At 39.4% G+C, this 14,505-nt stretch overlaps 2 protein-coding genes across 2 annotated transcripts; both read left to right on the top strand.

Moving 5' to 3' along the window:
• The first annotated feature begins 1,714 nt into the window (after positions 1 to 1,714).
• LOC137636068 (uncharacterized) lies at positions 1,715 to 2,026 on the top strand. The gene has a single exon (XM_068368494.1). It carries the CDS (start codon positions 1,715 to 1,717, stop codon positions 2,024 to 2,026), a length of 312 nt encoding a protein of 103 aa, XP_068224595.1.
• Positions 2,027 to 2,594: 568 nt separating this feature from the next.
• On the top strand, positions 2,595 to 3,725 carry LOC137636069 (saposin-like protein 11). The gene has a single exon (XM_068368495.1). The coding sequence runs from the start codon at positions 2,595 to 2,597 to the stop codon at positions 3,723 to 3,725; it is 1,131 nt and encodes a 376-aa protein (XP_068224596.1).
• The last annotated feature ends 10,780 nt before the right edge of the window (positions 3,726 to 14,505 follow it).

Raw genomic sequence — 14,505 nt, 5'->3', positions numbered from 1 at the left:
AATCGCCAACTGGGGTTCGAGTCCCGCTCGAAATCGTTAGTTCCTTCGGTCGCTGCAACCTCACCATTCTTGTGAGCTAAGGATTGAGGGTTTGGGGGAGTCACCAGCAGCCATTGCCTGGCCCTCATTGGTCATTGCTTGGGTGAAGAGGGGACTTGGGCACTGATCATATGCATCTCTACGGCAATATCCTGCTTGATGGGGCAATGTCACTGTCTCTTCCCTTTGCCATTCACGAGTAGCCTTAATAATAATGATAAGATGTTTATGCCGTTAGACATACGGGCGCAGGAGATGTTTACGACCAAGGGAAACAGAAATATGTTTATCTTATTTATAGTAGCTAAAGAATGACTTCAATACCAATAGTAAATTAAAAGCAATTATAGTAAATCATTACTCTATATATGATGGTTTGAGATGGCTACATCCCTTAAACGTCTTCTTTTGTCGGTTCTTCAATTTCCTTTCCGTTTCTCCAATGGTCTTTGTTCAGCCATGGACAGCATCGCTCGTGAATAAATCCCATCTCATTCTTCCTCGATCTGGCAAGCTGTACATGAACTTGCTGCGCACGCCACCCGTGTGGGTCACTATTAGAGAATCATAATTACCTATAATTTGTATCAAGCCCGTCAAATAGCTCTCTCTCTCTCTCTCTCTCTCTCTCTCTCTCCTCTCTCTCAGACTTTTAAATATACCAATATCTAATACAAATGACATCAACTTTTATGCTAAACATCAGCATAAATATCTTCATGAAGGTTTGTTACTTAGGACCCCTCCAATGATCGGGATACCAATTACGCCTCCAACGATCGGGATCCCAGTTACGCCTCCAACGATCGGCATCCCATTAACGCCTCCAACGATCGGCATCCCATTAACGCCTCCAACGATTGGGATACCAGTTATGCCTCCAACGGTCAGGATACCAGTTACGCCTCCAACGATCGGGATCCCAGGTACACCTCCAACGATCGAGATCCCAGTTGCACCTCCTACGATTGGGGTCCCAGTTACGCATTTAACGATGGGATCGGGATCCCAGTTACACCTCCTACGATCTGGATCCCAGTTACGCTCCTAACGATCGAGATCCCAGTTACAGTTCCTACGATTGGGGTCCCAGTTACGCATTCAACGATCGGATCTTGATCCCAGTTACACCTCCAACGATCGGATCGGGATCCCATTTACGATTCCAATGATCGGGATCCTAGTTATGTCTCCAACGGTCGGGATCCCAGTTACGCCTCCAACAATTGGGATCCCAGTTACACCTCCAATGAACGGTATACCAGTCACGCCTCTAATGATCAAGATCCCACTTACGCCATCAATGATCGGTATCCCAGTTATCCCTGCAACGATTGAGATCCCAGTTACGCCTCCAACAATCGGGATCCCAGTTACGCCTCAAACGATTGGGATACCAGTTACCCCTTCAACGATTGGGATCCCGATTATGCCTCCAACAATCGGGATACCAGTTACGCCTCCAACAATCGGATCCCATTTACGCCTCCAACGATTGTGATACCAGTTAAGCGTCCAAGGATCGGGATCCCAGTTACACCTCCAATGATTGGGATCCCAGTTACGCCTTCAACGATCGGATTGGGATCCCAGTTAGGCTTCCAACGACGGGATACTAGTTACACCTCCAACAATCAGGATCCCAGTTACGCCTCCGACAATCGGGATCAAAGTTATGCCTCCAATGATCGGGATACCAGTTAGGCATCCAATGATCGGGATACCTGTTACGCCTCCAACGATCGGAATCCCAATTACGCCTCCAATGATCAGGATCCCAGTTACGTCTCCAATCATCGAGATCCCCGTTACGCTTCAAACGATCTGGATCCCAGTTATGTCTCCAAAGATCGGGATCCCAGTTATGCCTCCAACAATCGGGATATTAGTCAAGACTCCAACAATCAGGATACCAGTTAAGCCTCTAACAGTTGGGATACCTGTTATGCCTCCAACATCGGGATCCCAGTTACACCTCCAACGATAGAGATCCCAGTTACGCCTTTGACAATCGGGATCCAAGTTACGCCTTCAACGATCAGGATCTCAGTTACGCCTCCAACAATCAGGATCCCAGTTACGCCATTGACGATCGGGATCCAAGTTACACCTTCAATGATCGGGATCCCAGTTACGCCTCCAACGATCAGAATCCCAGTTACATTACCAACGACCGGGATCCCAGTTACGCCCTCAATGATTCTGATACCAGTTACGCCTCTAATGATCAGGATACCAGTTAAGCCTCCAACAATCGGGATCCCACTTACACCTCCAACGATCTGGATCCTTAATGACTCCGACCATTGGGATACCAGTTACGACTTCAACGATCAGGATCCCAGTTACTCCTCCAATGATCAGGATACCAGTTAAGCCTCCAATGATTGAGATCCCAGTTACACCTCCAACGATTGGATTTCCAGTTACGCCTTCAACGATCGGATCGAGATCCCAGTTATGCCTCCAACGATCGGATTAGGATCCCAGTTACGCCTCCAACGATCGTAAACCTAGTTACGCCTCCAACAATCGGGATCACAGTTACGCCACCAATGATCGGGATACCTGTTACGCCTCCAACGATCAGTATACCTGTTACGCCTCCAACGATCAGGATCCCAGTTACGCCACCAATGATCGGGATACCAGTTATGCTTCTAATGATCGGGATACCTCTTACGCCTGAAAAGATCGGGATCCCATTTACGCCTCCAATGATTGGGATCCCAGTTACGCCGCTAACGATTGGGATCTACGCCTCCAAAGATTGGAATAGGATCCCAGTTATGCCTCCAACGATCGTAAACCTAGTTACGCCTCCAACAATCACGATCACAGTTACGCCACCAATAATTGGGATACCTGTTACGTCTCCAACGGTCAGTATACCTGTTACACCTCCAACGATCAGGATCCCAGTTACGTCACCAATGATCGGGATACCAGTTATGATTCTAATGATCGGGATACCTCTTACGCCTGAAAAGATCGGGATCCCATTTACGCCTCCAATGATTGGGATCCCAGTTAAGCCTCCAATGATTGGGATAATACTTACACCTCCAACGATCTGGATCCCAGTTAAGCTTCCAACGATCGAGATCCTAGTTATGCCTCCAACGATCGGGATATCAGTTACGCCTCTAACAATCGAGATACCAGTTACACCTACAACTTTCAGGATCCCAGTTACGCCTCCAACGGTCAGGATACCAGTTACGCCTCCAACGATCAGGATCCCAGTTATGCCTCTAACGATCAAGATCCCAGTTATGCCTCCAACGATTAGGATCCCAGTTACGCCTCCAACGATCGGGATTCCAGCTACGTCTCCAAAGATCGGGATACCTGTTATGCCTCCAACGATCAAGATCCCAGTTACGCCCCACCGGCCGAGATACCAGTTACGCCTCCAACGGCCGAGATACCAGTTACGCCTTCAACGATCGGGATACCTGTTACGCCTCCAACGATCGGGATCCCAGTTATGCCTCGAACCAAGATACCAGCAATGCCTCCAACGATCGGATACTAGGTACACCTCTAACGGTCATGATACCAGGTATGCCTCCAACAACCGGGATACCAGTTATGCCTTCAACGATAGGATACCAGTTACGCCTCCAACGATCGGGATACCAGTAACGCCACAAAAGATCTGGATTCCAGTTACCCCGAAGTAAATATCTTGAAACAGATAACTGAATATTCATTAAACCTTTGAAGGAAGGTTCGACCATATTGTGAAGTAAGCTCTACAGGTATTTGTCGAAAGCTTATCTTTGTTGAAATTTGAAACGGAAAAATCAGTAGTAAAAAGCTTAGTCATCGCTAGAGTGACTTTATAAAATTAATAAATAAATTGTTAATTGTAGTAACGGTCAAGTTATTCAAATATAACCAATTTCAAACCAAAAAACCATTGTTTGCTGAAAAATATCACAGCTAAATAGACACCTTTTACTAACTAAAATAATGAGACATCATTTGCACTATAAGTTCAGAAAAAAATAATAAAGTAATGAACAGTTCAGATAGTATGCGTGAGAGGCTACATATACATTATCAAACTAGTAAAATTGTTAAAAACGATATTCAAGCCTAAAAACAGTCAAAACAAGTGAGCAAGTCCTGAACGCGGACATGGTCCTCGTAGAGGACATACCTCCGCCAAGGTGACCTAGAGCGCCATATGTCCTAGAATCATGAATTGATGTGACTTCGACCTTCACATGACCTTGACCTTCACGTGACCTTCAAGTGACCTTGACCTTCACGTGACCTTGACCTTCACATGACCTTGGCTTCAAGTGACCTTGATCTTCAAATGTACTTGACCTTCACGTGACCTTGACCTTCAGGTGACCTTGACCTTCACGTGACCTTGACCTTCACGTGACCTTGACCTTCAAGTGACCTGCTTGACTTTTGACCTTCAAGTGATCTTTGTTCATTTGCCACTGATACTTAATATGACATTGATATAATGCCACCAATATGACCTTGACCTTTGACCTTTATAAATTTGAACATCACCCATGGGTTGCGCCTGGACTAGGACTTCCCTGTTGGCTTATGCAAAAGTCAGTGCTTTATTTCTGTCTCTTGATATGGCCACTTATGTCATAGTGACACCAGTGACCCCTGTGACCTTGACCTTGGGGTGACCTTGACCAAAATTTAATCAGTTCTTCCATACACATTGGGGAACTACTTGGCCAAGTTTGAAGTGATTCCGTGTAGAAATGTGGCCTCTACGTTGTCCACAGACAGACAGACAAACAGAGAAACAAACAAACAAACAAACAAACAAACCGAACCGAAAACATAACCTCCTGGCGGAGGTAATAAAAAAAAGGAAATTTAAACACTGACAAAAACAGGCGAAGTAAAAGAGAGGGACTTCAAACACTTATAAACCAGTCGAAATAGAAGAGAGGGACTCCAAACACTTATAAACCAGTCGAAATAGAAGAGAGAGACTCCAAACACTCATAAACCACTCAAAATAAAAGCGAGGGACCTCAAACACATATAAACCAGTCGAAATAGAGGACAGGGACTTCAAATACTTATAAACCAGTCAAAATAGATGAGAAGGACCTCAAAAACTTATAAAACAGTCGAAATAGTAGAGAGGGACTTCAATCACTTATAAACCAGTCGAAATAGAAGAGAGGGACTCCAAACAGTTATAAAGTAGTCAAAATAGGAGATAGAAGAGGGGACTCCAAATACTCATAAACCACTCAAAATAAAACGAGGGACCTCAAACACATATAAACCTGTCGAAATAGAAGAGTGACTTCAAACATTTATAAACCAGTCTAAATAGAAGAGAGGGACTCCAAATACTCATAAATCTCTCAAAATAGAAGAGAGGGACTTCAATCACATATAAATCAGTCGAAATAGAAGAGAGGAACTTCAATGACTTATAAAGCAGTCGAAATAGAAGAGAGGATCTCCAAACACTTATAAAGCAGTCGAAATAGAAGATAAGGACTCCAAATACTTAAAAACCAGTCAAAATAGATGAGAGGGACTCCGAACACTTATAAACCAGCTAAAATGGAAGAGAGGAGCTCTAAAAACTTATAAACCAGTCGAAATAGAAGAGAGGGACTCCAAATACTCATAAACCACTCAAAATAGAAGAGAGGGACCTAAAACACATATAAACCACTTGAAATAGAAGAGATGGACTTCAATGACTTATAAACCAGTCAAAATAGAAGAGAGGAACTCTATACACTTATAAACCAGTCGAAATAGAAGAGAGGGACTCCAAATACTTATAAACCAATCAAAATAGATGAGAGGGACTCCAAACACTTATAAACCAGTCGAAATAGAAGAGAGGGGCTCCAAATACTTATAAATCAGTCGAATTAGAAAATACTCATAAACCACTCAAAACTGAAGAGAGGGACATCAGACACTTCTAAACCAGTCGAAATAGAAGAGAGGAACTTCAAACACATATAAATCAGTCGAATTAGAAAAAGGACTCCAAACACTTATAAACCAGTCGAAATAGAAGAGAGGGACTCCGAATACTTATAAACCAGTCAAAATAGATGAGAGGGACCTCAAACACATATAAAGCACTCGAAATAGAGGAAAGGGACTTCAAACACTTATAAACCACTCGAACTAGAAGAAAGAGACTCTAAATACCTATAAACCAGTGAAAATAGAAGAGAGGGACCTCAAACACATATAAACCACTCGAAATAGTAGAGAGGGACTTCAAATACTTAAAAACCCCTTAAAATAGAAGAGAGGGACCTCAAACACATATAAACCAGTCGAAATAGAAGAGAGGGACTTCAAACACTTATAAACCTGTTGAACTGGAAGAGAGGGACTCCAAATAGTTATAAAAATAGTCAAAATAGAAGAAAGGGACCTCAAACACATATAAACCACTCGAAATATTAGAGAGGGACTTCAAACACTTCCAGTCGAAATAGAAGAGAGGGATTTCAAACACATATAAACCAGTCGAAATAGAAGAGAGAGACTCCAAACATTTATAAACCAGTAGAAATAAAAGAGAGGGGCTCCAAATATTTATAAACCACTCAAAATAGAAGAGAGGGACCTCAAACACATATAAACCAGTCGAAAAAGAAGAGAGGGACTTTAAACACTTATAAACCAGTCGAAATAGAAGAGAGGGACTCCAAACAATTATAGACCCGTCGAAATAGAGGGAATTTGATGATAAAAAAAGCCAAAATAGAAAAAGAGGGCATTCAAACATGAATAATACCAAAGCAGTCAAATAACAAGACAGTTCATTCAAGCAATATCAATGCTTACAAGCCAAATTACACGAGTAAATTCAAGCACAAAAGAACCTTTTAAGAAAATACGAGAATTCAAACACCTACAAACAAGTCAAACTACACAAACTGATCATCCAGGTACTAAATTCATCATCAACTAACAACACACATAAATAAAACACTCATTACATCCAAAAGTGAGTTTTGGAGGCAGGAGTAGAAGATCGATGGATGGCGTGATTGGGTGACAACCACGGATGACGTACGACGATGGATGACCTCAGAAGGCGTGACAATGATGGATGATGCTGTTTTTGTTTTGTTATTGAAAAAACCATAATGGAGATGATAGTGTTATGTTCAGCAATGTGTGTTTTTATTGAAATACTGTCATAGTCGTGTGTTCGAGGTACTAGACATAATGTAAACAAATACATAGATATATTAATAAAAATAAATATTTTACATTCTAAGTATGTTAAATATTAAAAATTGGAAAGATGAATATCATAATAAAAAATATTGTGATAACAACAAAATAATAACAGCAAAAACAATATTAAAAACGATGATAATATATATCATAATAATAATAACAATAATAATAATAATAATAATAATAATAATAATAATAATAATAATAATAATAATAAACATTTCAAATATTAAACCCACTAGATTTATCCCAGCTGGTTACATCGAATCTACGAATATTTTCATATCGAGAGAGAGAGAGAGAGAGAGAGAGAGAGAGAGAGAGAGAGAGAGAGTCTATGTAAATAGTTTTCTGATTTTCTGTTCAGGGATATATAATTAATGGGTTACATTCATATCTTCTGTTTAGAGAGAGAGAGAGAGAGAGAGAGAGAGAGAGAGAGAGAGAGAGAGAGAGAAATCTTTATTATATTTTTTCTAATTTTCTGTTTAGGGAAATATAATTAATGGGTTAAATTTATATCTCCTGGAGAGAGAGAGAGAGGAGAGAGAGAGAGAGAGAGAGAGAGAGAGAGTCTATGTAAATAGTTATCTAATTTTCTGTTCAGGGATATATAATTAATGGGTTACATTCATATCTTCTGTTTAGAGAGAGAGAGAGAGAGAGAGAGAGAGAGAGAGAGAGAGAGAGAGAGAATCTTTATTATATTTTTTCTAATTTTCTGTTTAGGGAAATATAATTAATGGGTTAAATTTATGTCTCCTGGAGAGAGAGAGAGAGAGAGAGAGAGAGAGAGAGAGAGAGAGAGAGAATCTTTATATTTTTCTAATTTTCTGTCTAGGGAAATATAATTAATGGGTTAAATTTACGTCTTCTGTTCACAGAGAGAGAGAGAGAGAGAGAGAGAGAGAGAGAGAGAGAGACAGAGAGAGAGAGAGAGGAGAGAGAGAGAGAGAGAGAGAGAAAATCTATATAGGTATATTTTCTTTTTAGGGAAATATAATTAATGGGTTAAATTTATATCTTCTGTTGAGAGAGAGAGAGAGAGAGAGAGAGAGAGAGAGAGAGAATCTTTATAAATAGTTTTGAAATTTCCTGTTTAGGGAAATATAATTAATGGGTTAAATTTATGTCTTCTGTTCAGAGAGAGAGAGAGAGAGAGAGAGAGAGAGAGAGAGAGAGAGAGAGAGAATCTATATAAATAGTTTTCTAATTTTTCTGTTTAGGGAAATATAATTAATGGGTTAAATTTATGTCTTCTGTTCAGAGAGAGAGAGAGGAGAGAGAGAGAGAGAGAGAGAGAGATAGAGAATCTTTATAAATAGTTTTGAAATTTCCTGTTTAGGGAAATATAATTAATGGGTTAAATTTATGTCTTCTGTTCAGAGAGAGAGAGAGAGAGAGAGAGAGAGAGAGAGAGAGAGAGAGAGAGAGAGACTCATTACGTAATTTGTTTTCTAATCCGGTAATGAAAAATCGCGAATTATCGAGCCTGCTGAAAAATGACATCCCCGAGGAGGCATCCATGAAATAGTCCTGGCAACTGGAAATCCCAGCAGTAACAATGCTCATTTGCGCACTGGAAGCTTCCGGTACACAAATTCCAGCCGATGTATGATTAGATTAATGCGGCTGGGCGCTCACGCACGCGCTCATATATTATATGTATTAATTACATAAATTAATGGATGCAGATGCAAGAGCAATCGCTTGCAAATACAACCGATTTTTCTGCCGTGAACACACACACACACACACACACAAACACACGTATATATATATATATATATATAAATATATATATATATATATATCATCTACGCCTTTTGACGTAAAGGGTCTCATTTATATATATATATATATATATATATAGAGAGAGAGAGAGAGAGAGAGAGAGAGAGAGAGAGAGGTCCTTATATATTCATAATAAATACAGAAAATGTATATATATATAAGTGTATATATATATATATATATATATAATTACATACAACTAATTATCATACTCCCAGGTATAATACTAGTATAACAATCGAAATTTTACAGTATAATCATTCACCATTACAACGTCTTTGACTCCAAAGAGACATGCCTGGTCAATTAGCCATCTTACTCGATACTACATGAGTATTAAATGCACCCCTCTTACACCCATCAAAACACAAACGTGTATCCGAAATTAAATAGTACACCTGATTCTAGTTCCCTTTGACTAAATCCTTGCAAAGGTCCACGTCTGGTATCCTCACTTACGTTTATTTTCACCCGGAAACGCCTTCCCCTAATCCACCATTGCTTGAGGGTACACTCAGGCACACTATTCTATCCTATTTCTCTTCCTCTTGTTTTGTTAAAGTTCTTTATAGTTTATTAAGGAGATATTTGTTTTCCTGTTGTTACTCTTCTTAAGATATTTTATTTTTCCTTGTTTCTTTTCCTCACTGGGCTATTTTACTTATTGGAGCCCTTGGGCTTATAGCATTCTGCTTTTCCACCTAGGGTTGTAGCTTAGCAAGTAATAATAATAATAATAATAATAATAATAATAATAATAATAATAATAATAATAATACACTGCACAACACTTCTAGAATAAAGACCCATTTCTAAATAGCCCTCTAAACCTGACATCAAACCTGCATCTAATACACCCACCTAACGAAAAAGAACTTCTAACAGCTTCCAAATAGCCTGGCCCCCTTCTTAACAACACTCCCCCCCCCCCCCCCTAACACCTCCACGCTTCCTCCTCCGACCTCTCCCGACCCAAAAAGACCTGAGAATTGAAGAGGAGGAACAGCAATAAAGCTCCCCGGTCTGCTCCCTTTAGGACCACATAAAACCTTTGCTGGAGTGCCTTGAACACGGCTTATAAACACCGGATCAGAACCAGTAGCATTCGAGAGGTTCCTAGTGCTCGCTTGCTTCCAGAAGAAGAAGAAGAGGAAGACCAGAACTGGAAGGAAGATGAGAAGGAGGAGAAGAAGACCAGGACTGGAAGGAAGATGAGTAGGAGGAGAGGGAGGAGGAGGAGAAGAAGATCAGAACTGGAATGCAGATGAGGCGGAGAAGGAGAAATAACTAGAACTGGAAGGAAGATGGGAAGGAGGGGAAGAAAAAGAGCAAAACTGGAATTAAAATGAGGAGGAGAAGAGGAAGACCAGAACCGGAAGGAAGACGAAGAGGCTGAGAAGGAGGAGAAGATCAAAACTGAAAGGAACAAGAGAAAAAGGAGGAGAAGAAAAAGATCAGAACTGGAAGAAACAAGAGGAGGGGGAGAAGAAAAAGACCAGAACTGGAAGGAATAAGAGAAGGGGGAGAGGAAGACTAGAACAGGAAACTGAGAAGGAAAATACAATACAAAAATAAAGCTAAAACTACAACGGATGCAAATCTCAAAACAACTATGAAGAAAAGAACACAAAAACACAATTATACAGTATTAAAGGGATTGAAACAGAAAGAAAAAACAAGGAGAGCATATAGCAAACCAACTAGGATAACATAAAAATAAAGAAATAAGAAAGGAAAATCAAAAGAACAGAGACCAATCCAAAAGATGGAATTTAGACGAACAAGTGGCCTCTTCCACCACCACCACCACCACCACCACCACCACCACCTCCCCCTACTCCTCCTCCTAAACAAGACAATCATTGGTTCCTCCGACGAAAAATAAAAATGGAAAAGGCCTCGGGTCGAGTGTTTCGTTTTACGACCTGTAATCAAATTTACACATCTCATATTATGATCGATTGGCCTCCACCGACGTAACTCGAACTGCTTGTTACGGATTCTCAGTGTTTAGTGTTTTTATTTATCAGATGAAATACGAAAGTTGCTAAGTGATGCTATCATTTATTGATATAGGGAAGTGAGTAGTAGTAGTAGTAGCAGTAGTAGAGAGAGAGAGAGAGAGAGAGAGAGAGAGAGAGAGCACTATGGCAAGATCTTCACCACTGGCTTCAACATCCTTACAACGGGGGAAGGGGTGTTACAGAAACTTTGAATCGTAATAGTATACAGTAAATATTATTATTATTATTATTATTATTATTATTATTATTATTATTACAAGCCAAGCTACAACCCTAGTTGGAAAAGCAAGATGCTATAAGCCCAAGGGCTACAACAGGGAAAAATAGCCCAGTGGGCAAAGGAAACAAGGATATGAATAAACTACAAGAAAAGTAATTAACAATCAAAATCAAATATTTAAAGAACATTGACAACATTAAATTAGATATTTCCTATATAAACTATAAAATAAAAAAAAAAAAAAAAAAAAAACAAGAGGAAGGGAAATTAGTGTACCCACAATACTCCGCTCACACTTACTGACCATTTATTTTCTTAATGTCAGGAGTGTAGGTGGAATATTGTGTTTGACTGTACATACTGCATTGCTATGAGGGCCACTGATAAGATAGTGGAGCCCCTGGGTCTCAACATGGAGTTTATAACCGTTAGATAGTAGCTATTACACACCAATAAAATACATAAAATGGAAAAAAAATTCACACAGAAAAACCCCATAGGACAGTATAGGGTAAATGACTTTCATATATCAATAACAATATGATACAACAGATGAGGAATCATAATGTAATGAATGTTTTCCAAGAAATAAAAATTTTACAAACACAATGAAAATCAAAATTAGAAAGCAACTAAGCCGCGCTCAGCTCTTAAAGGTTTAAAGGTCGCTCATGAATGGCAGAGATAAAGGACGGTGACATTCCCATATCGAGCAGGACAATGCCCTAGACATTGACTATATATACATATGATCAGCGCCAAAGCCCGTCTCCACCCAAGCTAGGACCAAGGAGAGCCAGGCAATGGCTGAAGATGTCTCAGAAGATAGACCTACAAGGTCCCCCAAATCCCCAGTCCTTAGCTCACAAGGAGGTTGAGGTTTCAGCGACCAAAGGAACTAACGAGTTTGAGCGGGACTTGAACCCCAGTCTAGCGATAACCAGGCGGGGGCGTTACCACAGCCTTGAAGTACCAGGAAAACAATATTTCATAGACTTTCGCATTTTTGTCTATACGCATTTGAATTCAGAGCAAAAGTAATGATGATCAGGCAGTGATTATATATATATATATATATATATATATTTATATATATATATGTATATATACATACAGTATATATATATATATATATATAGCTGAACATTAAAACTAGAAAATAAAATTTCCCGAAACTAAATAATAAACAAATAAATAAATATAAAAATAAACAAATCAATATACAAATAAACAATCCGTAAAAAAACCTAAGCCAAAACGACTCCCTTAAAAAGAAGAAGAAGAAGAAGAAGAAGAAGAAGGAGAAGAAGAAGAAAAGAAGAAGAAGAAGAGAAAGAAGAAGAAGGATGATAACATAGGATCACCTCATCTCAAGAAAACACCTCTTCCAAAACGAAGACTCCACCGACCACCAAAATACAAATGGAAGATGACAACACGGACCGTTACTTGATATCCCTTATTGAGGGTCTTGGGGAAACTTTATACAAAGCCGAGGGGATGCAGGAGGGTGTCTCTCAAAGGGAGGGGGAGGGAGGGAGGGATTGTGGGATTTAAAAGCGGGGGAGGGGGGATTTGAAACGTGTTTATTGATCAGAATGGTTATAACTGAGGTGCTTCGACCGTAGGTATATTTTTATAGTTGATATCTACAAATGTTTATTTATAGCTATCGATGAGAATACAAGTCTCTAAACCATAAAGTGTGACGCCAGTAAACATATAATCATTAAATCAATCAATCAATCAATATATATATATATATATATATACATACATACATACATATATATATATATATATACATACATACATACATATATATATATATATATATGTATATATATATATATATTACCTTCATAAATCAAAATTATAAGGTATCAAACCATAAGCTCCCAATTCCCCAATGTGTTTTGGATGCTTTTTCAGACTGAAAATCTGGAAACCTTAAATGGTGGTTTTTCAGACTGAAAATCTGGAAACCTTAAATGGTGGTTTTTCAGACTGAAAACCTTGAAACCTTAAATGGTGGTCAATAGTACAGCTATCCAAAGGACACAAGAATTAGGAAGCTATTAGTTCTTGAGGACATGGCCTGGAGGTTCTGTATTATTAAATATCTATCATTATACAGGTACAGGCCACATACATTACTATAATGGTCTATTGTCTAGCAGCCTAGTAATCACCAGGCACAGTGTCTTCTTCCTCACTGTTATCCCTACATTAAGGGGTCGGTTGCCTGATGCAACCTCTCCGATCCTTCCATCAAAGGCATTCTCTTCCACCAAACCTCTTCTCTCCATATCAGTGTAGCCAGTCATATATACTTTCTATTGGAGGTTATCCACACACTTGTCAGTCTCCATTTCTTTTCCCTGTGACTTGGTAAGATAAGGATATTAGGCACATACACCTTAGTTCACGCCCAACAAACTCACATCAATCTAACCCATGGTCGCCCGCCCAGTTCGCGACATCCCGAGACAGAATCGACGCCCATTCGCTCTTTTCACGTTCCGCCCACGATCATTTGTCTTCAATACAGGTCAGTCGTGCAATTCAAAATCGTAAAGAAAATAGAGATTCTTCTACCCCACCCCGTTTGTTTTTTTACAGAGCTATCAGTTGCTTATGAAAGGGAAATTTGCATGCAACAAAGAAGCTAGAGGTTTGAGGGATATGAATTTACACCAGATGGAAAAAATACATAAGGTCATTTGATTATATTTTTTCGGTTAATTACATCTACACGGAAATCAGGTCAGGTCATGGTTCTTTAATCATTAATAATTTCCTACTAAATTTCATATCAAGTTGAGTCATTTAAATCAATCTAAGTAATCATAGAAAAATTCTCTCTCTCTCTCTCTCTCTCTCTCTCTCTCTCTCTCTCCGTGTGACTTAGAGTAATCTGTAGGTGAAACTAGAGGGACACTCAGTAGAGCGCAGACCTTTGCCGCGGCAGCTTATTTCTCGACCTTGACCTTTGACCTCAATATGTATTAATTGGAGTGGATTTTCATACACTCAAATATGAACCAAGTCCAAAAAAATCTGTGACAACAGTGTCCAAACATATGGCTGATTAAGTGAATTGGACATTTTGCTTCACCTTAACCTTTAATCTTCACCCAAAATTTAATCCTTTCCAGCTTTTTTACATAAACAGTTAATCCCAGCAAGTTTCAT

This window comes from Palaemon carinicauda, unplaced genomic scaffold (assembly GCF_036898095.1).
Source record: "Palaemon carinicauda isolate YSFRI2023 unplaced genomic scaffold, ASM3689809v2 scaffold2214, whole genome shotgun sequence".
Taxonomy (NCBI): Eukaryota; Metazoa; Arthropoda; class Malacostraca; order Decapoda; family Palaemonidae; genus Palaemon; species Palaemon carinicauda.
This window is presented reverse-complemented; position numbering and strand designations above follow the sequence as displayed.